Below are 24,679 nucleotides of genomic sequence, written 5' to 3'. Positions count from 1 at the left end.
TTTCTGTAAAGTTTCAGGATCTGTAGCAAATATAGCTGTTAAGCTCTTTTAAAAATTAGGTCGTTTAAGAGATCCACCCTGTGACATTTTGACCTTTGTTTACTTAACATTTAAGGCTGTGGAACAAAATAGTAACATGGGCTGGAGTATTTTACCATCCTTAACTGTAAGTGAGGTGCATTGAATACACCTGCGGCTCGGACTCTTGTTTTGGAAGAAGTGAGAACATGCTGTCACAATGCAGGGGCGAGGGCCTGCAGAGAAGAATGCAGTGAACAAGTTGAATGCTGTCTCTGCTGGAAGTGGCATGATGAGTCTTTTTTGCTGGGTGGGTGGTGTTGTTCCTAGCCCCCCCAGACCTTTTCTGCATGTGGGTGGGTTCAAGTTTCATGCAGTCAGTCTGATGCTGTCTGAGGTGGGAGCCCACCATTAGCACCTCTGGGGTTCCAGATAAAAGAAGAATGCCATATAAGCCACCTTCTGGCTTTTCAAAACCAAGCACCATCCTCCTTGATCCTCACACCTGCCTGTCTCGAGAAGCATCTGAACACAAACATTTGCTTCTGCCCACCTTAAGAGAAAAAACAGATTGGGAGAGTTCTCTTCCTCACCCTGTTTGCTCCCAACAGAGAGATCCTGTTAACTGGGGGAAAGGATGTGTCTTTAATCATGTTAACTCCCCACCAGGCTACAGTGAGGCCACCTACCACCACTTCACGTGGCAGCCTGCATCCTAACAGAGCTTTTCTATTCACTAACTAGATTGGGCATGTCCTGGTAAGCAGAAATGTTGGGGTTTTGCCGAAGAGTTTGAGAGTTCTCTTAGTGGAAAGGGGAGATTTGGCTGAATGACGACTACCCATAGAATTTAATGTGTTCAGCAATTCCCTGCTGACGCTGCCTCTTGAGTTGTGTAGACCCAGGGGATACAGTGCTGGTGAGCTTGTTTTGGCTTGCGGGACACTCACTCTCCCCCGCTCCCTTGGGGCACTCGTAACATGTCGTAGTTATGGCTGGTTGAAAACTTTCCGTCAGAGCTGATTTTCAATTAAAGGAAAAAGTCAGTTTTCCATGGAAAACTTCAGCTGTTTGTTTAAAAAACAAACACATGAAAACGCAAAATTCTTCTTTGAGTCGATGTAGACACATATTCCACTTCGATCAGTGTGTGCCCAGTGCTGGGAGCCAGACACTTTTGCCTAGCAGTACCCACGGGGGGGCGCTCATGCCTCGTGGCTCCTCCCCTGGCTATTGGAGGTCGTGCTGCCCCAACCCCCTGCAGTTCCTTCTAACTGCCCATGGCTGGAGCTCCATGTGGTTAGAACCTCACAATTAGTCTTATTGCCTGGTGGGAGTTACATTTCAGATGCTTCATGCTCCCATTCTCTAGGGGCCAAACTCCCTGGCCATAAAACTGCCATGCTGTAGCACCTCCCCTCGACAAGAGTGGACACTGATGAGCTGGGACAGCAGTGACCAGACCAGTGAGCCCAGCCCATGCAGAGCTACAGCAGCATTTCAGAACCGAAATATTTCTGTCTTCAGTTTTTCACTGAAAACACACAATTTTTGCAGGGAAGGGGAGAAACAACACCCTGTTTCCCAGCCAGCTGTATTTTTAATTGCTCCCCCCGAGGCAGGCTGCCAGTGTTACTCGGTGGTGGTGGAAGGGTGGTTTTAACCTTTTTACCAGGGCATATCCCCTTGGTGATCATCAGCTAGAGAGAGAGGCTTTTCATTTCAAACAGGCTCCTTCAGTGTTAGGAAAGGTCCTGGATTTCCTCCCAAGGCATGGAAGTTGTGAATGCCTGAGTTCCTCAGGTTTGAATGGGAGGTCAAAATTCTCAGATAAATACTTGCCACTTAAAAACAGTCCCAATTTCTGGAGGTTTTAATATCCAAGGGGAAAAAATAATGCCCCCCTCCCCTCCGTCTGAGTTTGAATTCAGCATTAAATCCTTGCACTGATAGCGTACCAAAATGATTTTTGCTGCTGTTTGGACAAATACGTGCAGATTATGTTAGTCAGCCATGCTTAGCTTTTGGTTTTTTCTGTCCCTGGTTCCACCAAATTTGGATGGCTTTTTTTAGTTTTGTTTTTTTTCACCCTCTATTCTGAAACTGTCAGTTTCCATGGCCACGAGCGGTTCCCTGCATCATTGCAATTTTTTTTAAAAGGACCAACTGAGCCCTGCTGTTCTGGAAGGTAAAAGATCTCCTGTTTTTGCAGCAAACTATTATCTGCTTCAGTTGACATCCTGATGAAGGGCAAGAGAAGCCAAAATTTAAAGATGGGCTTTGCGCCCAAATAGCGAAGGCTCTGAGTGAGTGTATGCAGCTTTGTAGGTGTGTTCAGCTCCTTCTGTAAATTTATACAAAATGCTGTTTGTTTTCCTTCACCTTTTAGGGAAGAGCGGTGAAAGAGCTCCCTACTCAACGTTCGGCAGAGATACCGGGATGCCAGGACTAAATCAGGTAACAATCATAATAATCAATAAAAATGCTTTAATTTTTTAAAAAACGGAATGAATTTGGGGGAAAAGAGCTTAAAAATAAGGACCGAGTTTTTCAAAGTATACTGGGGGATTTAGATACTCATCTGCCATAAAAATTAAATGTGAGGCTGCTTTTCAAATCTCAGCCAGCGGCTCTTGTTTCAGTTTTGTGTGTGAGGTTTAATCAGAAGTGTTGAGAGTTTAAGGCCCTGCCTATACACACAAATTACACCACGTCAGTTTTTAAACCTGTGTAACTAAACTGATACAAAACTCTACGTAGACTCTTATTTTAGTTTGAGTAGCTTATTTCTGTTTAGCTTAAACTTGCTTCTAACAGACTCGTTAAATTAATATAAAGCCTCTTTGTGGTGCTTTAAATGCCCACACAGCCTTTTACACTGGTTTAATTAAAATGATTTAAAGTGACTCCTTTAGTTAAAGTGGGGTAACACTGTGTAGAAAAGCTGTCGAAGGGTTTATGCACCCAGTTCCCATTAAAATTAGTGTGGGGTTCGGTATGCAGATCTCTTAGGACTCTTGGGAAATCTCAACCTAAATTCTGAGTGCTCTTCTCTATTTTCCCATTGCATTCCTGTCTTCCGTTTACCCAGGTTTGGCTCAGTAAGTCCCATTGTGAAACTCATGGTTTTTTAAATGCCTAAAAAATAGAGCAGCATAATTGGCTAACTCTCAAGAGAAAGGGGCAACTTGCTCTTATAATGCGGGGGGGGGGGGGGAAGACCTGCTTTAAAGCTCCACACTGCATGCACAGTTTTTCCCTGGGGAGGGAGAGAGTGAACCACACACGACAGATGGGAGTCACATTGCTCAAAGTCTGTCTGTCTGCTACAACTGGGAGTACGCCTCCCCACCTGTGTTGACTGACAAGTGCTGGCTCTGTTGGAGCTAGTGTGCTGAAAATAGCAGTGGGAACACTGCAGCGTGGGCTAGCCACCCAAGTCCAGACCCAGGAGCCAGGTGGGCTAGTATGCAGGTGGCTAGCCCATGCTGCAGTGTCAGTGTGCTATTTTTAGCCTGCTATCTTGAAAACAAAGCTAGCATGCATCTGTCTAACCAGCTTAATATAGGCCTCAATCCTGAAATGCAATTCTTACAGGAAGATCCCTGCACCATGAATCTCGGGGGGGCTGTGCTTGGCTCACATGTGGATCTTACAGCGGGATCAGGGCCGTAGCATATGCTAGTTTGGGGGGTGACCTGTTGACATCCTTCTGTATATGGGGAGGCCATCTAGCTGGAGCTAAGTTTAGTAATAGTCAAGTTATCTAGCTTCTTGCCACCAGCCCCCTCAGCTAACTCTTTGGGGAAGAAGTGAGTCCCGCAGCTCAAACCTGCATTGCTAACCCTATCCTGTGTGAACATCGAGTCACCACTCCAGTGCTCTACAGCGTAAACAGTCCGACCATTGCATTCAGTTGAGTGGCTGTTGGCTGGGCAACTTCTTTTATAAAACCCTTGTTTTAATTTTACACAAATTTGTCATAATTTCCTCTTCTCTGAACTGAGGATGTTTCCTTTGCTGAAACAGCTGTGCTGTTTGGCTGTGCCAGAGTGGATTTAATTTACCACTGAAGCTGCTAAAATAAAAATGGGACAGATGCCAGACCTTGCTTTTTAATGTTATGATTTTGTTGAGGTTTTATTGGGGGGGGGGGAGGGGAGAAGAGGATGGGGGGGGGGCTATAGGGTAACAGAAGGGGGGTGGGAGGAATGGTGTTGCAATCTAGAGGAGGCCTCTCTAGCCTGGAAGTGTTGACGGGGAGGGTGGGTTCAGATCAGATAGCAGCCCACAGGAGGAGACCATTTGCTGAAACTCTCCCGGTCTGGTTGATAGAGGATAGACACCAAAATTCTGTTGTAATTGAGCATCAAGGAGCCAAGCGGCTGGTATCTGCACTGCTCAGTCTCTCTCGAACTCTGGGAACAGTTGTTACTGTTGATTTGGTTTGTGCTGAGTTTCTAACCTGCCTGGCGGGCCGGCTAGCGCCTCTTCTAAAGCTTCTGAGAATTGTTGCACAGCAGATGTATTGTGTAGGCTCTGTCCTCCCAGGGACTGGACAGGCAGCCTCAGAGAGGAGCACATTCCTCTCTCAACCACCCAGCTCGGCATGCTCCAGATGGGGGGAGGGGGTCTCCAAGCTGCTCTTCCATTTAACCCTTAACTACCCAGCAACAGTACAGAGATGGGGATTGGGTGGGGGGAGGGGCAAGGAAGGAGAATCACTAATTCCCTCAGAAGCTACCTAGGAACTAGGGCACTCTTTTACCAAAACAGTTGAACTGCCTGTTTAAGGAGCAAAACGGTAACAACTAGCAGTGCTAGCCCTTTGTAATCTCCTCTGGGATGCTTAGGTTTTCGCTTTCCTTGGCTCCGTGGTGTGTAGCCTTTTCACACAAAGGTAATATGACCAGTGGAACAGATTGCAAGAATTTTTTTACCAGCTGTGAATACATGATCTTCCCCCAAGCCCCCTTTCCGAGGAGACTGATTTCAGAGCAGTCTTTTTTGCAATAGCCAGCTATAAACATTTTTCCCAGTTTCAGAAAAGCTTGAAATCCTCCTTTACTGCAGTTTAGCAGCCTCAGAAGATGCACAGGGAATAAGCTTTTATTATTTCTAGGCCCTCTTCCATCCCCCTGAATTTCCAAATAAATATAGTAAACCTTTCTCCTAAGCTAAATACAAACAACCCGCTAAATACGCCCCCTGCTGAGTGCCCTGCACGGGCTTCCCCCTTTTGAGCGTGCAAAGGCACTTTGGTTTGTGAGACTCGTACTGTGTTGCAGGGAATGCTGGGTTTGCGCTGTTCTGCACAGCTTCCAAGGTCAGTTTGTCTAAACAGAAGAGGCGTTTTCTCCTTCTTTAACAAGGAAAAAAGAGGGGGTTGAATTTCCTTACTAACGTACAGCAGAGGAGGAGAGGCTGAGAGAGAATTATTTAAAAAAAACAAACCCAACCCAACAGACTGTTCTTCAGCGTTGGGCAGGCTGGCATTTGGGTTAATCATTGATTCAGACTGCACTGATGCTTCTTGTGAAAGCTCCCCACCAGCAATGCTCCTGGAGATGGAGAATACAGTATGGCACAATGATAAGGCACTGGCGGACCTAGGTTCTGTTCCTGACGCTGCCACCGGCCTGCTGGGTGACCTTGGGCAAATCTCTCTCTCTCTCCATTTCTGTTTTCCCATCTATCGAATGGGGGTATTGGTACGTAACTCTTTTGTAGATCTGGAGATGAAGTGATATGGAAGAGCTGGATATTATTATTGAGTGGCAATAATCGCCCTGTGCCACCCACCACAGCTCCTGTTCAAGGCAGGCTTTTTATTTTGAAAAGCTCCCAACGTAAATCTCTCCTGCTAAACTCTGTTTACAATCTGTGAAACCTCCAGCTGCTTGTGAAGTGGATTGTGGGGATTGAGAGGGAGCTTTCAACCATTGGCCTTTCATTAGCTGGGAGGCAAGAAACAGGCTGAAGCAGTGTAGGTATTTGTGGTGCAGATTAGACACAGCAAACACTTTCTGCTTACATCAGACCAAACCAAAATAGTATTTTAAAAGCACAAACCTGTCATAGAATCATAGAATATCAGGGTTGGAAGGGACCTCGGGAGGTCATCTAGTCCAACCCCCTTCTCAAAGCAGGACCAATCCCCGTCTTATCTCTTCCCTTCCCCACCCCCCCACCCCCCCGCCTTAGTGAGCAGTGAAGTTCACTCTCATCATCCACTACCACAGAGATAATGGTAAACTCAGCAAATTTTGGGCCTTCATTAGAATCATCTTTAAGGCCAGAAGGGACCATTCAGATCGTCTGCTCTGACCACCTGCATACCATAGGCCAGGGAATCTCACCTGCAGGGAATTCCTGCATCCTGCCCATGGCTTGTGCTTGAGTTAGAGCATGTTTTTAGAGAGGGAGAGAATCCATCTTGATGTAAAAGCTTCACGCGGTGGGGAATCCACCAGGTCAGTTGTTAAAATCCACATACTATTAAAAGTTGTGTCTGTCTTCTAGCCTGAATTTTTGTTGCTTCAGCTCCCGGTCATGTCTTCAGAAGGCGCTCCGCTTGAAATGCCTTACAGGACCCTGATTTCCAGAGGGATGGGCGCCTGGCACTAGCTGAAAATCAGGCCCTTTTAATGCATGTGCCCCGTCGAGCACCCAAAATCATGGGTCACTTCTGAAAATTCTGGGTTCAGGTTGTAAACTGGGATGGACGGTGGGGCGGGGAAGAACATTTTGGTTCTAATGGAATTTCTTAAGGAAAATAAGTCATTGATAGTCTAGAGATCTAAAAGGCATTTAACCAGGGGTTAACCACTCTGCAGAGTAAACAACTGAAGCAGAGCAGGGTAGGTTTCAACAGTTTAGCATACTGAAAGGCTATAATAATCACATTCTAATGTGAATCACTAGATCTGAGATCGGAGCCCTGTTGTGATGGGGTCTGTGTGTACATATTGTCAGAGACAGTCCCTGCCCTGAAGAGCATACAGTCTAAATAGACAAGGCAGATCAAAGAAAGGGTGGTTATCCTCAATTTATGGAGGGGGAACTGAGGCACAGGGAGTCCATGATAGACCAAGGTACCAGCCCAAGTCCTGAGTGCTGTTGACCACAAGACCATCCTTCCTCTTGTCCTTAATACAGACAAGGCTACGGAGTCTAAGCTGCTTGGGAAATCTTCCACTTTGGGCTTCTGCAGTGGCTATCGTCAAGGGACCTGCAGCACCACTATGCTGCTGTCAACCACTTTTGTTGCCAGAAGCATTTCTCTCCTCCACCACAGGAGCGTCTTTTGTTTGGGTTTTTTTTAACTATGGTGTCTCCTAGACCAGTTCTGAGCAGGGTTAGATGACACACTGGTAACAACGTGGATACCCCATCTATGTGAGCTCTGCCACTAGTGCTATCCTGGAGAATCTGCTTAGCAGTCCCAGTGCAATGCCTTAAACTGAAAAACTGTCCTTTCTCTTGTACTACTCTGCACCATCACGCACACTCGGTCGTAGATGCAAATGACTGAATGCAGCCAATTGACTGCAAATTAGATAGACATCTAGGTTCTGTCATTTGTGCTCAGTTAATTACTGATTAATCAAATAATTGTGGGTGCAGATTTAGAACTTGGAGTTCAGGCATCTTTGGTAAACATGACTCGAGTTCTGGATGGCTTATTTGTTTTTGCCTTTTTTATGGCTGGTTGGTTTGATTTTTAGGTTGAGGTGCTCCAAGGCAGCTTCTGTTATCTCTCAATGACTGTGATGGTTTTACAGCATAATTACACGGAAGGGTTTGTGTGTCTTCTTGTTTGCAGACTGGTTTCCTGCCCAGTGAAATGGGAATTGCAAGTCCAACCACACTTTCCCCCACGGGGGTGAAGGGAGGGTCTCAGTATTATTCCTACCCAAACAACCCTCGTAGGAGAGGTGCTGACAGCAACATAGGTAAGTCACCGTGAATGTCCCTCTGGTGCAGCAATGGTGATTGTGAGATAATGAGACTAGGATGTCTTCTCTCTTGATGTGCACTTTAAATTGGTCAAGCTGACCGTCTTGGCCACAGAAATGCTCTACTGTCTTGATGCCATTCATGATATAGAAGTTAGATCTCTTCAGAACATGGATCTGTGCATGAATGCTGCAGGGTTACATAGATGTGGATCTGGCAAACATTTGAAAAATTCATTGCCAGACTGGGTTATGTAGCATCTTAGCGATGTGTGATTTCCTCCACTCTGCAGGCAAATACCTGCCAAGATTGTAAAAAAGTGACTAGTGATTTTGGTTTCCCAACCTAAGACAGATTTCCCGTGGGCAGGTGCTCAATGCTTTCTGAAAATTGGGACCCTGTAAGGTGTCTCCAGTTGGGCTCTCAAAATCACGAGTCACATCTGAAAATCTTGGCAACTATGTGAGAGTGCCCCTCTAACCTTTAACCCTATTGCCTCTGCTCAAGTGCCCTTTATATAAAGCTACCCCCAGTGAATCTTGGCTGCCAGGAGTGATATAGTAACAATGTTTAAGTAATAGAGTAAGACAGTAAGCAACACAGGGTCCTGATTATCAGATAGTCATCTACCTGAGGAGTTTGAAGGCACTGAGTTGTGCCTTTGGCCTCTAAGGTCTTGTCTACAGAGGGAGTTGTTCCTGCTTAACTCCAGCTGTGGACTCTTATTCTGGAATTAGAATGCCGTGTTCCTGTTTAAACTTAATCCAACATGATTTAAACTAAACTGGAACAAAGTGCTCTTATTCTGGAGTAAATGTATCCACACATGGTGTTACTCAGGAACAGCTATTGTGCTTTAATGAGGATTAAGGTAGGGTGTGAATTTAACTTTCAAGTGTAGACAGGCGCTCATGCTCCAGTGCTGATGTTATCTGCTAACACCCCCCCCTCCCCCCCGTCTGAAATTGTTCTGTGGCTGCTGATTTTGTCTCTGCACTGCAAATGGAGCCAGATGCAATGTAACCCTACATGCAGTTTTTCCCGGGTATTTTTAGAAAGGGGAATACAGGTGAGGGTACCTGCTTTGATATTCAAAGCTTAATTAATTGCGTAAGAATTTCACTGTTTCAGGTTTTCAGCTCCACTGTTTAAATGGATTGAGTGGTTCTGTGTTATGAATTCTTCTCCTAAGCTAGAAAATGTATGAATGGGCACAGTCCCTCAACCTCCGCTCACACAGCAAACACGTTGCATTTGGTGTCTAAAACTCTCACCTCTGACTAGGATTAGCCTTAATTCTTCATGAGAAAATCCATAAACCCTTAGCTGAGCTTCTAGGGTTTTCCCCCTGAAAATGTCCCTTCCCACTATACCCTATCTCTTACCTTAAAAACGCTACACTGTTTATCCCCCTGATTTGGATCTGAGACCCACCTCTTCTGTCTTCATGGGCAAGTCAGTGCAGTAGCCCTCCATCTCTGGGTAAAGTCCTAATGCCTGACATCCTATCACAGTGCCCTTTGCTAAGCACGTTATTTTTTAAGGAGCAAATGACTGATGAGCTCACTTGTGATCTATGCCATCATGTGCCAGCAATGCCCCTCTGCCATGTACATGGGCCAGACCGGACAGTCTCTACGCTAAAGAATAAATGGACACAAATCTGATATCAAGAATTATAACATTCAAAAACCAGTAGGAGAACACTTCAGTCTCCCTAGACACTCAATAACAGACTTAAAAGTGGCAATTCTTCAACAAAAAAAAACTTCAGAAACAGATTCCAATGAGAAACTGCAGAACTGGAATTAATTTGCAAACTGGACACCATCAAATTAGGCCTGAATAAAGACTGGGAGTGGATGGATCACTACAGAAACTAATTTCCCCCTGCGGATACTCACACCTTCTTGTTAACTTTTTGAAATGGGCCACCTTGATTACATTGGCCTCATTAGCACTGCAAAAGTGATTTCCACCAGTTCTTGTCATTAGTTGAGAACAGCCCACTTCCACCTTAATTGGATTAGCTTGTTAGCACTGACCCCTCCCCCCGCACTTGGTAAGGCAACCCCCATCTTTTCATATGCTGTATATTTATACCTCTCTACTGTATTTTCCACTCCATGCATTTGATGAAGTGGGTTTTAGCCCACGAAAGCTTATGCCCAAATAAATTTGTTAGTCTCTAAGGTGGCACAAGGACTCCTCGTTGTTGGAGCTCACTTGTGTTCAGGTTGCAGGGTGAGCCAAACATTGCATGGTTTGATTCCTTTCCCTTCTTCTCCCAAACCCCCTCTAATGAACCTATTGGCACCCTTTCCAAAAATCAGTAGTTTATGCATGGCCTTTTATCCTGGGATAAGTGAGCCCCTGTTATCATGGCAGCAGCTAACAGGGGGGCTATTTTAATATTCTCAGGTCAATTTCTCCCAGGAGAACACGGCTGTAAAGAGAACAAGCAGAAAACAGGAGCCGTCGGACCTGAGACATTGCAACACGCTATGTCCAAAATCAGTTTCCTTTTGTACAGCGTTACCAAGGAGTTGTAATCAAAGTGGTGCCCTTAATGCTGTGTCTTCTATCAATGGCGGCTTTACTTAGCCACACTTTGTGACTAGCTTCCAATACCCAGTGGGGCTTCATATCCCAATAGTGTCAGCAGCCAGCCTGTAACTTACCCTTTCAAAGGTGGTTTCATATCCTCTGTTCTTATTTATTTTATTTTTTCCACACCAGATGGCCAGCCTAAAAAGGTTCGGAAGGTGCCCCCAGGACTGCCCTCATCGGTAAGCAGCACTGCACAGAAATCTGCTCTGCAGATATTCCATCTAGTTATAGTTAATGCAGTATCTAAGCTCTGTTACATCTTCAGGTTGGATCTTTCAAGTTGATTTAAGCCTCCCCGTCCCCAACAGTTTTAGTATGGACCGGTGGCTGCTAAATCTCATTTTAACTATATTCCCTACTGCAGCGGTAAGTTATTATCCCTACAGATTTGGTCACCATTGATCCAAGTGCTGTGGGGGGGGTGTATTTTGGGGGGTAGGGAAGAGGTTTACTGGCTACAGTTTAGTGTGTCAGAGAAATGGGAAGACATTTGGGGGAGGGATAGCTCAGTGGTTTGAGCATTGGCCTGCTAAACCCAGGGTTGTGAGCTCAATCCTTGAGGGGGCCATTTAGGGATCTGGGGCAAAAATTGGGGATTGGTCCTGCTTTGAGCAGGGGGTTGGACTAGACCTCCTGAGGTCCCTTCCAATCCTGATAGTCTATGATTGGTAAGACCAAGTTCTGTGCAGATGCAATGGGGCTGTAACCTGAGAGAAGCGAGTGTAACGCTTCAAGTGCAGAATAGCTCTTGGTAGTGCCACCTGGGTTGCAGGGCAGGAAGGGGAGGAGAGGGAAGCAGAAGGCCCGGGTCCGACACCGTCGCTTGTAAGGTATTACTGTACAGCCAGGGCCACCTTCTCTCCAGCACCACCAGCGCAGTAAAAGGACGGCCTATCGGTTATAGCCCTGAATTTCTTGGCTCTTGTCTGTCTGACGTTATGTGGCGAATGCCCCTATGAAATGTAATATTCCACACGAGCAGATTTCATTCCAAAAGGGAAACCAAACCAGTTGTAACATGGGCAGGCAGCTGGGGCCGGTCCAGGTGTGCAGGAATGTCTGTGTTGTTTTATAAGAATGCCGAGCAGCCTGTAGGAATATGTTAGCCATACTTCTGTGGCAGTTATTGGGGAATAAACTGAACAGTGTCTTTATGGCTGGAAGTAATGGAATCTCCAGGAGAGTTAATTGGAGTGGACTGGAGGGTTCTCACACAGATGGGAGCAGAGCAGCTTTGCATTGGCCAGGAGCGCCGAAGAGCAAAACTGCATTCCATGCTCTAGCTTTTGCTTGACTGCCTGTGTGTGGATGGATTGCAAACTTCAGGCGAAAGTGGAGGTGAAATTCTCTTGAGTGGAAGACTTGTGCTCTTCTCTGAGTGTGTGCCGTGAGCCTTCCGTTCTGCTCAGACTATACAGGCCCAAAGTCTCAAAACACGTGGGATGGACACACACTCACTCCTTCGTTCAGGGAACATAAAACCGCTGTGGTATTCCTTCCTTTAGTGTAAAGCACAGTCTGTAATCTCGGTTTCATGATTCTGTATTTCTGAAGTAAAATGTTTTCTACGGTGAAAGTCCAGCAGGACACACACAATTAGTTTGGAATAGAGGCAAGTTTGGGACTAAGCAATGCCGACCCCGGAAATGATGGACACTTGAGGGGCTTCTTATTGCAGGCTGTGCCCTAGTTTAGCTGCAGTAAGCATCCCCTATGGTGCATTTTAAGCTGCCCTGTTCAAACCGAATCTGAATTCATGCTGTCCCTTCAGGTCCAGGTGGAACTCGGAGCAGTTGAATTTGGGTTAGCTCCCAGAGCATTCATTGGAGGTAGTATATGAGAAACGCATTGCTCCTTAGCAGATGGCCAGTTAACCCTGCTGGTTACAGTTATTGGCTTCAGTTTTCAAAGGAGGTACTAGTGATTGTGGAGGCCACAGGGTCTCTAGTTTGAAGGGGCAGGTTTCCAGAGGATGGGTGCTCAACATTTCCTGAAAACCAGGCCCCTTTACCATCTCTCTAGCATGGCACCCAGAATTCCAAGTCGCTTTGGAAAACTCTGTTGAAGCACAGACCCTGTGCTCCAGGATGAATCAGGCCCAAAGAGATGGTATTCTCTCTGCATGGGATCATTCTGCTTGACTGCTGGGCCAGGCACAGAGTTGCTCTCTGGTACTGGAGCCAAATTGGACGGCAACCCCCTCTTTTGCCTTTAAACAAAATAATAAATTCTGAGCCAGCCCAGCGGCAAGGTGGGGCGAATGTGCATGCGGCTCTGTAAACAGCATGCCCCTGTTGTCGGAGAAACTACCCTCTTCTTCCCACCCCAGCTAAGAGAGAGTAGGATGGAATTTACTAGGAATAGTATAACCTGTTCTGTTCTGCATCCCTGGAGGAAAGATGGAGGGTTATGTAATCCTTAGCAAAGTGCAGCAGCCCCTGAATTGCAGTGGCAAGGGACCAAAGGAACATAAATGGCTAGAAGTCACGTGTGGGAGCGCACGCGCTCTTCTCTTCCAGTGCAGGCTGCTAAAGCGAATTTAGCTTCACTTTTTCATAGAGAATTATTTCCCTGGTCTAGGGGTGAGGGAGTGTCTGCTGTCTCTTCTCTGCCCTACCTCCTCTTCCCTCCTTTTCCCCCCTTAATTTTTTTTTTAGACCTCCATGAGGTCTAAAACCCTCTTTCTCCAGGAGAGAGAAATATGCACCTATACATAGAATTAAGTATGTGGCCAGTGAGGCTTTGCCCTCCTAATGGGCAGCTGATCAAAGAAGTTTTCTCGTCTGAGGTCGTCTGCAAACATTCAGCAAAAGAGCCTGCTCCATGTTATCACTGGACCCTGTGCAAAGTAAATAGGTTCATAAACATCTTATTAAAATAAAGTACTTTAATCTTAATTCCATAACTGCTTTGAAAACTTGGAATGGTCAGTGGCTGAAATAGTTGAGGGTGGCTGAAGCAGGGGAAGCGCTGCCAAAGACAGCATGAGATGCAAACACATCAGTGAGTTAAAGAGCGAACTAGAAAAGTTAGTGGAAAGCATGGAAGCCGGGGGATGTTGCCTACTCCTTTGATGGCAAGGGAGATGGGATGGAGGTAGGCTGGTCTTTCTTCTAACTAGCAGGTCTGGTCATGAATGGCCCCTCAGGTGTGTCCTGTGGTCACGCTGTTGTACATTAGCACATGGTTGTCCTGAGTTTTTTGCCCTTGTGAAGTAGCAGCTTTGGAAAACAGCAAAGTCTGCTGCAGCTCTTATTCTCTCTGTGCCGCTGTGCGTTCGCCACCCACACTCTCCTTTCTTTCCTTTGGGCCCGAGGAGCCGCATTCTTTCCTGTGCTGCTCTGAGTAATAAGTCAGGGTGTATGTGACCGTGTCTGGCGGCTGGCTGCATAGTTTGGATGGCACAATAAGGAATGGGTCCCGAGGCAGAGAGTCTGTGTCTAATTACCCCACGTGCAAGAATCACCCTGAAAATAGGCCTGGAGCCTGTGCACTTAAAGCCTGCTGCCATTGAAGTCTGTAGGAACTTTCCCATCCGCTTCAGCGGGAGAAGGATCAGGGCCTGACTGAATAGTGCTGAGTGTGATACAACTGGCAGCTGCTTAGAAGGGTTCAGTTGCATCAAAATCCATTTGGTAAAAGTACAGCTAAAATCCTCTTGCTTGTGTCCCAGATATCCCGCTCTGTATCCGACACCTGCCTTTGGCCTCTCACAAGCCACCTTAAAATTGCTTCTTGGATACACCAAACTCTGTATGACCTATGACAAATCGTATCAGTTTGCCACTTGCTTGGTTTAAAAGATGGAGGAGTTACTAAGTGAAATTCTTCTGTTGTGCAGAAGATCTGAATAGGTGCTCACAATGGTTCCTTCTGGCCTTTGGATCCATATATCAATGGCACTGCCGCTGCTGCGTTTTCCCAACAAAGGGAGTAAAAACTTGTAATCTGGGTCAACGAGAGATTCTGCCCACCACATGCGCACCAGAGCGGAGACACACACGCGTTGATCCAGCATTGGCTCTGCCTCCCTGAGACACTAGCCAGCCCCTACCTTTTGCTTTTTGACCCAAGTCACATTTCTTAACCATCCATGTGCCCTTGTCTAGTAGAGATCTCAGATCACATACATACATACAACTCGACGCATTGTCTGGCTTTGTCTCTGAGTCCTGTGGAAATTGGCTTCAGTGCTCCTAGAATAGTAGGTTGTTTGAAGATTCTGTTGCAGTCAAAAGTATGGTGGCTGGCAACTATTTTAAGTGTATAAATTTACAGTCTGGTCACTGCTCTGTTTAATATTAGTCTGCAAGGTTGCCTGAAGTCCCTCACTGGTTTATGCATTTGAACAAGAATAACAGGGTGGGAGAACCAAAACACCCTGAGAATCCCAGTGCTGGTGAATTTAATGTGGTTTCTTGGCAAGCTCCCTCCTTTTACTCTCCGTGCTAGCAATTTTAAACACAGGAAATGATCTCACCTGTAGGTCCCAGAGGTCTGACTCTCTAGCTGACAGAGGCAAAGGCTGGGGGGGGAGGAGAGACCTGGCTATGATTTACTGTTTCCTGTGGGTCTGCGTGTGGATTCTGTCAGGTCCTCCCAAGCGCAGAGGATTTTGGAGGCTCGTCGGCTGCTTTACATATTTTGAAGGCAGGCTTAGAGGGCTCTTATCTCTGTGCATGGTGACTTTCAGCAAGCTGGGGATGCTAGTTGGGGAGAAGGGGGGGGCAGTGGATGGGTTGGGTGACTTGAGTTGAGTTGAGCGGCCGCCTGCCTGCTCTCTGGAGGACAGCAGACAGCGTTAGCTGATGAACATCTCTATTTCCAGCTCCCCCTCTTCTCCCCTCTCCCTTAACCCCAACTAACATACTCTTAGATGTCTTTAGAAAAAGCTGTTTGAAAGCCTCCTTATTATTTAACGCCGAAACGAAAGATTTCCAGGGCTTTTCTTTCTTTGCTAGAAACATCCTCTTAAAATGAGCGGCTTGAATTTTATGCATCTGTTGTCTCCAGGCTTTTAAAAAAAAAAAAAAAAGTGTGTGTGCGTGTGTCCACACTCCCCACACAAGATCTGCCTCACACATCCAGGGAGCGCTGATGTGTCGGGGCGGCTGCGTGAGTGAATTGCATCGCGGTGGGTGTGGAGGACCTCGGAGCGTTAATGAGTAATCGGGCTGAAATTTGACTCCCTTGAAATAGAGCTGGGGGCGGGGTGGGGAGAGTTCAAAGCCAGGAATGGGGGGTGCCTATGTCCGTATGGGAGGAGGCAGGGGGGTGTTCCAGCAGTCTGGGAAACAGCAGGGTGCAAACGTTGGACACCTTCGGAATCCTGCGTCGGCTTCCTGCCTGGGTGAGGATATTTCTTACCGTTTTTTTTATTCTCGCTCAGGATTTATTAAATATGTTAAACCTCCTTTCCCCACCCCCACCCCTTCTTCCTCTCCTCCAGTGCTGCACAGCTGCCTGGAGACTGGCCAGGTGCCAGGGGCTGGCAGATGGTGCAGGGCTATTAGATGTGCTTCATTCGATTCCCTGTCCCAGCTCCCGCTATTTAATCAAATTATAGGAAAAGTCAATTTACTGGATTCTTATTCTTTGTAGCCTGTTCCATTCCCCATCTCTCCCCACCTCCCTGCCACAAACACGCGCAATCCACACACACACACACACACACACACACACACACACACACACTTTTTTTCATGCATTCCACTTCAAGGTTTGTCTCTGTGTTGAAATGGGGAGATTCTTGGATACACACAAAAGCAAAGGGCTTTTAGGTTGTTTTTTTTTTTAAGAGGGCGTGGGGGCCAGTTGTCAGCATCTGTCAGTTCTCTCCCTTCCCCCTCCCCTCTGTGGTTTTTTTTATGAGTTTATGATCTAAATTTGTGCTATCAGGTCAATAAAGACTCCATCTGAACTTGGCGATCTGTTGAAACAGAAGGTCACAAGTTACATTCTCTGCCGTCTTTCTCCTCCAATCACCCAGAGAACACTGCAGTTTGGTGATTGCTGCTTCTGGGTACAAAGCAGCAGGAGACACACGGGGGGCCCCTATAGGAGTGAGGGGAGCAATAGGGACTTTTACAGCTCTCCCTTAATTCAGTCATCACCTTCAGATTAGCCCAAAGAGTTGTGGAACATGTTAAAACGGTGGGGTGGGGGTCGTAAATCTGCTGTGTGAGCTGACAAAGAGCTAGTGGATGGTGGTGGGGTTTTTTGTTTTTGTTTTTAAAGACACACTGGTGTGTAGTATTGGAAGACAACCGACTTTGGAGCATGGTCAGGGGGTTTGCTCACTAAGAAGAGAAAGCGAAGGGGCAAGGGTATATGAGAGAGAGAGAACAAGGGATTTTTAAAGCCTCTTTGGAGGACATGGTTCTGAGGGTTTTTTGTTTTTTTTTTAAAGATGGAGTGTAAACATTGTCCGGAGCCTTGTGAAATTCATTGCATCACTCCATCCAGGCATGCGCTGGACACACTGGGTATCAGTGATTGTTGTTTGTCTCAGCTGTGGGTGCTCTTCTTTAGACGGTGCATTTTGATGCCTTCGTCTCTGGGATGGCTAGTCTGAGAAGCAGGAACTGAAGGTGCAAAGGGATGAATTTATTTTAACAAGAGTAATCACCGATGCTTTTCAGAGCACATTTTTGCTTTCTCCCTGTTAAAACCCATTTTCTCAGTGTTTTGGGCAATTGTAAAAATAGAGCCATTCTTCTACTCTTCCTCATTGGCACTTTGTACTTGTGCCAATAAAAATGTTAGAACTTGCAGACTGGGGGAGGGTGGGTCTCGGGGGAAATAGACCCTTGCCACATCCCTGCTGGCTTCCCTTACAAACAGAAATGCTTTTCCAGTCATTTGATGAACTGAGAATGCCCGGAAAAGTTACTGCAACCCCCGGTCCCTGCTTTCATATGTATTTAAAAAGAAAATAGTTTCAGAATGAATCAATAGTGATGAAAATAGGTCCTGGGAAGGTTTTCGCATCAGTTTAAATGGCATTTCGGTTTATTTGCATATCCAGTGTGCATTTGTTCAACACATTTGAACATCAGCACACGAGAGATGTGTCTTCAGCGGGCTTTCTAGCATCCATTGGTCAATAACCCTTTCTTTGCTACCTGCCTCTCTTCTCAAAGTGCTACGGAAGACGTGACATGCACATAGCTCAACTGCAGTGTTGCTGTAGCCATCTACAGAAGCAGGCCTCTGCGAGTGTCCTTCATTTTGAGGGACAACGCGCCGTTGAGTCCCTTAGTTGCCCTGAATAAACGGAATAGGTGTTGGTTCCACCTCTTTTGTTGTTGGAAATCCTTTACTGCAGAAGTAAAGGTTCATGGGGCTGACCGAGAGTTATTGGCCCTGAAGGAAGGAATCCCGCAGCATTCTAGATTCCGTGCAGGCATCATTGTGTGCGTGTGCGCGCGCGTTCGGTCTCCTTCGTTTGGAGTCTTTGTCATGCAGCGGGCCATGTAGGCTCCTGTTCCCAAGAGCCTGGCCCATGTGGAGAGGATGATGCTTTTCAGTAAACTAAGCCAGGGCTTGCAGGTGTCCCGACCTGGGCTGCGTCGCACATGCTGAGCGGCAGGTTTTCATGCCGCTCAAACCCAGCACTGTACCCGTGCCGCCGGGCTGAGCAGCTGGCCTGCAGTGGGGTGTGTCAGTAGAGGGTTTGAATGGAATTTGAAGGTGACTTCTGTCAAGGGCTGCCAGGGGGTGAAGAGCCTCACTGATGAAGACCTTGGCGTCTGCCTCAGTTTCCCAGTCAGTCAAACGGGGATAATGAATACTTGCCTCCTTTGCAAAGCACTCTCAGCTCTCCGGATGAAAGGCACTACGGAAGAGCTGGGTATAGGTGACAGTGAAGCCTTTTTGGTAAGGAAAAGCAGATACAGGAGCAAATGGGTCCAGAATACTTGCCTCCCATTTCCCTCTGAATCTGACTGGGGACTGGGGTTTAACATCCAGAAATAATCCTTGTGGTTACCCATAAAAAGCCATAACAACAGAAAAGGGAACTAAAGGGGAAAGCTGGAACTTCTCGCGCTGGCCTGTTCCGTCACACACGGGGCATGAAAGATCAAAAATGTAGGGCACGTTTCTGCTTTCACTTCTTCTCCACCCCCTCCCGAGTGTTGGCAGCTGCGCGTCAGTTGGATTTATTCGATGAAAGATTGATTGTCCGGGTGGAAAGGGTCGGTTAGGTGATCTCCAGCCCACATATGAGATGTGATGAGGGATGCAGGAGGCCAAGTTTAGTGTGACAGCGGGGAGAGGCACCAGGGAGGAGGGGACAGAGTTAAGGTTGGTGCCCATCTTAGCTGTGAGGATTTCCTGAATAACTTAGTGTATCGCTTTTCAGCTTTAACTTTGGCTGAACTTCTTCCTTTTTCTTTTTTTTCCCCTTTTCTTTTTGCTGTGGGAATTGGCTACATTATTAGCCACAATAAATAGGTTAAAGGCTATCTGGTGGGGGAAGGTAGCCTGTCAGGAAAAGGCAGAGGGACGAGGGAGAAGAGAATCTAGAAGGCATGAAAGCTGTTTGAATGGGCAGGCCTCTCTCCCTACCTCATCCCCCTTCCGGCCCTTTGCAGGTGTATCCATCCAACTCAGGTGATGACTACAGCAGGGATCCAGCTGGATATGCCCCCTCGAAACCTCCCAGCACTGTGTATCCTGGAGCCTTCTACATGCCAGGTCAGTAGTTAATGCTGGTGACCCCAGCTTCACAGCAGCTGCCCCCTATCCTGTTACATCCAAAGTAGTGACAGAGGGGATTTCCTAGCAGTGTGTGATGCAGTGTGTGTGGGTGGTGGTGGGGCAGGCATGCATAAATCTCACTTGTAAATACGTACACCCAATAATGCCGTAATCACCGCCATTACAGCGGATCCCAGGCTTATGGCTGGTTGTAGCCTCCTGACCTACAACCTTGTCTTGCAGTGCACCTGAGCCCTGAGGCTGTCCTGCAGATTGTAAGCTTTGCAGGGCAGAGACCTTCCTAGCAACCTGCCTGCTCCATTGATGCGGTCCCTAAATGCTGTCGCACTACAAATAATTTACTGCACAACTCCTTTGTCCGCCCAGAGTGCGCGCCATCAGCATTACTCAGCTGGTCTCCCCTTCCCCCCTCTGCCTCATGGGACTCTTGCCCTGCTGATGTTTCTTGTGTGTTGCAGTTTTATATCCCCGGTGTTGACATGGTTGCTTGCCTTGCAGATGGACTTCATAACTCGCCAGATCTGTGGAGTTCGTCCGGCACCATGAGCCAGTCGAGCTATGGAGCCATGCTGGGAGGCTCCTCGGCTCCTCTCACGCAGTCCAGTGGCTTTAATAGTTTACATCAGCACGAACGGATGGTAATGTGTCTCCGGTGATGCCGTAGCGTTGAGCAGAGTGTGAATGTTTAGGTGGCACCATGTAGTTGTCAGAGTAGCAGCCGTGTTAGTCTGTATTCGCAAAAAGAAAAGGAGTACTTGTGGCACCTTAGAGACTAACCAATTTATTTGAGCCTAAGCTTCCGTGAGGTACAGCTCACTTCATCGGATGCAAAGCTTAGGCTCAAATAAATTGGTTAGTCTCTAAGGTGCCACAAGTCCTCCTTTTCTTTTCATGGAGTTGTAGGAGCACAGGGCAGAGTGCCAGACTCTTGGGGTCTCTTCCCAGCTCAGCCACTGACTCACTTCCCTGATCTGGGTCTCAGTTTGCCTGGCCTGTTAAATGGGAATAATGATTCTCGCCTTCCGCGGAGCAATTTGGCGAGACTTTTGTAGTCTGACAAAGGGTATGTCTGTGCAGTGTTACTGTAAAATACTCTTTCAACCAGCGCTAGCAAGGAGCGGACTTTGGTGTTGAGTGAGATCCCAGGCTTCTGTCCCTTTGTAAACATACTGACGGCTTGTTCTTTGGCAGCGCTCTTTGAAATAGCAAGATGCTCTTATGCCGCTGTTCTGAAAATACGGGTCATCGGCCTTGTAAATGTCTCTGCGAGGCCCCTCACCACCGCATCCAGGCCCTGTCAAACATTAATGTAGTTTGTCAGTGACCGGGAAGAGTTACCCCTGTTCTGTAGCTGGGGGCACTTGGGCATAGACATGGAAAGTGTCTTCCCCTCCCCAGCTAAAGCAGAGCACTTCGGGTTTATCCTGCTGTAGGGGTGTTCACTCGATTGTCCAAATGTAACCCTCCCAGCGCTAGCTTGGTGATCAATTTAGATCTGCTCTGAGAATTATTTTGGGAGCGATCGAGGCCTGAGTGGTACAGGAGGACTGGACAGAGATCAAACTGGTACCCTCTGGCCTTAAAATCTGAGACTGTCTAAAATTAGGTGTTTACTTGGCCCTCACTGCAGTAGTGTCTCACGATCTTCAGAATATTTATCTTCTCAACCCCACGTGTGACGCAGGGAGACGAAGTGACTTCCCCAAGGTCCTAGATTTCCTGACTCCCACTCCTGGTGCCTTAGCTACCGGACTGCCCTTCCTCCCTTGGGGCGAAGGCATGGATGCTGCAGGGTCAGCTGTAGAAATGAGAGCCTGCATTCCGAGCCGTGGCTGCCGTTTTCTGAAGTGGGGGAGTGCAGTCGTTCCCGCTGGGGGTGGGGGGGTGTCCGTGCGGTGTGTGGGCAGGTTGCCCATTCTGAAATGAACCCATCTGCTTCTTGGCCTTCCAATTTCTCAAACATCCCCCTTTTCCTGCCTCTCTCCAGGCCCGCCCCTTCCCCCCCAATTCAAAAAAAATTGCAACAATGAATTTCAGAATCTGGAAACTTTCCGCCAGCTCCATAGCTGGGTGTGATAAGGGGTTGCGGGGAGGGAGAATTCATGAAAATGTGTCCACAATTTTTGCTGATTTTGGAGGGTGTTTTCTGCGCGCGCGTGCTCGCTCTCGCTCTCTCTCTCTCTGACTCAGCTGCAGTTGGGGACTTTCCCCACCACCAGAGCAGCAGCAGAATCCCCCTCAGTGGCAGTAACATGGCAATGTCCTAAGTTCCCTGTAAGCCACACAGCAAACTATCAAGGGCCGCGCAGGCAGGGAGATGCGCCCTTCCCCTGGCCCAGCCCCGCTGGAGCTGCCATGGCTGGGGAGAGGCGCCTCTTACCTGGCCCCAAGCTGCTGGGGGGAGTCCTCTCTCCCCGCTGCAGCCCCGGGGCAGCCTGCACCCCCCCCACCCCCAGCCCTGAACCCCCACCCCAAAGCCTTCACTTCTGGCCAGAGCCCTCACCCCCTGCACCCAACTCTCTGCCCCAGCCCCAAGACCCCTCCCGCGCCCTGAATACCTCATCCCCAGAGTCCTCATCCCCCCCACACCCCAACCCTCTGCCCCAGCTCTGAGCCCCCTCCCACACCTCAATCCCCTCATCCCTGGCCCTACCCCAGAGCCTTCACCAATATCCGGAGCCCTCAACCCCCTGCACTCCAACCCTCTGCCCCAGCCCTGAGCCCCCCCCCCCCCCACCCCCCCCCCCCCCCCCCCCCCCCCCCCCGAACTCCTCGGCCCAACCACACATCACCAATATGTAGGTGCACATAAAAAAATTCATTCCGATGTATAAAATTCGAGGGAGTCCTGGCGACGTCCACCATCTCCAGCCGCTGGAAGGCAGTGCAGTCAGGTCAGAGATCTGGTCCATCAGAGGGCACAGTTGATCCACGCTCGCTAACCGCTACGTTGCACCTTGGCGTGGGTGCTACCTAAATCCTGATGTGCTGTGGACCGTCCCAGGGGATGTCTCATGCCTCTTCCCCTTTCTCTTTTCTAGAACTACCCGATGCATTCAGGAGAAGTTAATGGCGGACTTTCCTCTGTGTCTGGCTTTCCCTCTGCCTCCACCCCTTACGGCGTGCCCAGTCACACACCGCCGATCAGTGGGACAGACAACATGATGGGTATGTACACGGTTTGGCAAGTCTTGGGCAGAGGCCACTGACATTTCCACCCTCCCACTGCATGCAGGATAATCCAGGAAAGGTAAATGTCTAATGCACACGGAGGTGTGGGGTTAAAGCCACTGTCCGGGACGTTCGAGAATAATGCTTGCACTCTGTCTGCATGACACCAGGTCTTATCCCTCGTGTGTCACGCGTAGGCCTGGAGCTATGCCACAAGGCAAGAGATTTAGTGGGGGTTATTGCTGCTGGATAATCAGGCATGATCTGGCGGAGAAGAAGGGGTGAGATCTGTGTGGCCCCCCCCCCGCAGCCTCTGTGCCCAGAGGTTTAAGTTGCTCGTTGCTTTCGATCCATGCATGTGTTTTCACACCCAGCTCATGGGTCCCAGAGGGAAACTGGAATCTGTGCAGTCGCTTCTCGGAGGCGTGACCACTGAGCGAGTGGCAGAAAGGAATCATAGAATATCAGGGTTGGAAGGGACCTCAGGAGGTCATCTAGTCCAACCCCCTGCTCAAAGCAGGACCAATCCCCAGTTAAATCATCCCAGCCAGGGCTTTGTCAAGCCTGACCTTAAAAACTTCTAAGGAAGGAGATTCTACCACCTCCCTAGGTAACGCATTCCAGTGTTTCACCACCCTCCTAGTGAAAAAGTTTTTCCTAATATCCAACCTAAACCTCCCCTACTGCAACTTGAGACCATTACTCCTTGTCCTGTCCTCTTCTACCACTGAGAATAATCTAGAACCATCCTCTCTGGAACCACCTCTCAGGTAGTTGAAAGCAGCTATCAAATCCCCCCTCATTCTTCTCTTCTGCAGACTAAACAATCCCAGTTCCCTCAGCCTCTCCTCATAAGTCATGTGTTCCAGTCCCCTAATCTTTTTTGTTGCTCTCCACTGGACTCTTTCCAATTTTTCCACATCCTTCTTGTAGTGTGGGGCCCAAAACTGGACATAGTACTCCAGATGAGGCCTCACCAATGTCGAATAGAGGGGAACGATCACGTCCCTCCATCTGCTCGCTATGCCCCTACTTATACATCCCAAAATGCCATTGGCCGCCTTGGCAACAAGGGCACACTGCTGACTCATAGCCAGCTTCTCGTCCACTGTCACCCCTAGGTCCTTTCCGCAGAACTGTTGCCTAGCCATTCGGTCCCTAGTCTGTAGCAGTGCATTGGGTTCTTCCGTCCTAAGTGCAGGACCCTGCACTTATCCTTATTGAACCTCATCAGATTTCTTTTGGCCCAATCCTCCAATTTGTCTAGGTCCCTCTGTATCCTATCCCTGCCCTCCAGCGTATCTACCACTCCTCCCAGTTTAGTATCATCCGCAAATTTGCTGAGAGTGCAATCCACACCATCCTCCAGATCATTTATGAAGATATTGAACAAAAGCGGCCCCAGGACCGACCCCTGGGGCACTCCACTTGACACCGGCTGCCAACTAGACATGGAGCCATTGATCACTACCCGTTGAGCCCGACAATCTAGCCAACTTTCTACCCACCTTATAGTCCATTCATCCAGCCCATACTTCTTTAACTTGCTGACAAGAATACTGTGGGAGACGGTGTCAAAAGCTTTGCTAAAGTCAAGAAACAATACATCCACCGCTTTCCCTTCATCCACAGAACCAGTAATCTCATCATAGAGGGAGATTAGATTAGTCAGGCATGACCTAGCCTTGGTGAATCCATGCTGACTGTTCCTGATCACTTTCCTCTCATGTAAGTGCTTCAGGATTGATTCTTTGAGGACCTGCTCCATGATTTTTCTGGGGACTGAGGGGAGGCTGACTGGCCTGTAGTTCGCAGGATCCTCCTTCTTCCCTTTTTTAAAGATTGGCACTACATTAGCCTTTTTCCAGTCATCCGGGACTTCCCCCGTTCGCCACGAGTTTTCAAAGATAATGGCCAATGACTCTCCAATCACATCCGCCAATTCCTTTAGCGCTCTCTGATGCAACTCGTCCGGCCCCATGGACTTGTGCACGTCCAGCTTTTCTAAATAGTCCCTAACCACCTCTTTCTCCACAGAGGACTGGCCATCTACTCCCCATGTTGTGATGCCCAGCGCAGCAGTCTGGGAGCTGTCCTTGTTAGTGAAGACAGAGGCAAAAAAAGCATTGAGCACATTAGCTTTTTCCACATCCTCTGTCACTAGGTTGCCTCCCTCATTCAGTAAGGGGCCCACACT

General features: G+C 48.0%; 1 protein-coding gene across 11 annotated transcripts in view; it reads left to right on the top strand.

Annotated features, from left to right (window-relative positions):
- TCF3 (transcription factor 3) overlaps positions 1 to 24,679 on the top strand; it is a 122,414-nt gene that overhangs the window by 80,804 nt on the left and 16,931 nt on the right. For 10 of the 11 annotated variants that reach the window (XM_037885807.2, XM_037885803.2, XM_037885802.2 and 7 more), the window contains exons 6-11: positions 2,408 to 2,475; positions 7,844 to 7,973; positions 10,717 to 10,766; positions 19,185 to 19,287; positions 19,810 to 19,949; positions 22,353 to 22,479. In XM_037885807.2, coding sequence (XP_037741735.1) covers positions 2,408 to 2,475; positions 7,844 to 7,973; positions 10,717 to 10,766; positions 19,185 to 19,287; positions 19,810 to 19,949; positions 22,353 to 22,479 — 618 coding nt within the window. The remainder of the gene's footprint in view (positions 1 to 2,407; positions 2,476 to 7,843; positions 7,974 to 10,716; positions 10,767 to 19,184; positions 19,288 to 19,809; positions 19,950 to 22,352; positions 22,480 to 24,679) is intronic. The other variant, XM_037885804.2, reaches the window with a different exon arrangement.

Source organism: Chelonia mydas, chromosome 25 (genome assembly GCF_015237465.2).
Source record: "Chelonia mydas isolate rCheMyd1 chromosome 25, rCheMyd1.pri.v2, whole genome shotgun sequence".
NCBI classification, from domain to species: domain Eukaryota; kingdom Metazoa; phylum Chordata; order Testudines; family Cheloniidae; genus Chelonia; species Chelonia mydas.
This window is presented reverse-complemented; position numbering and strand designations above follow the sequence as displayed.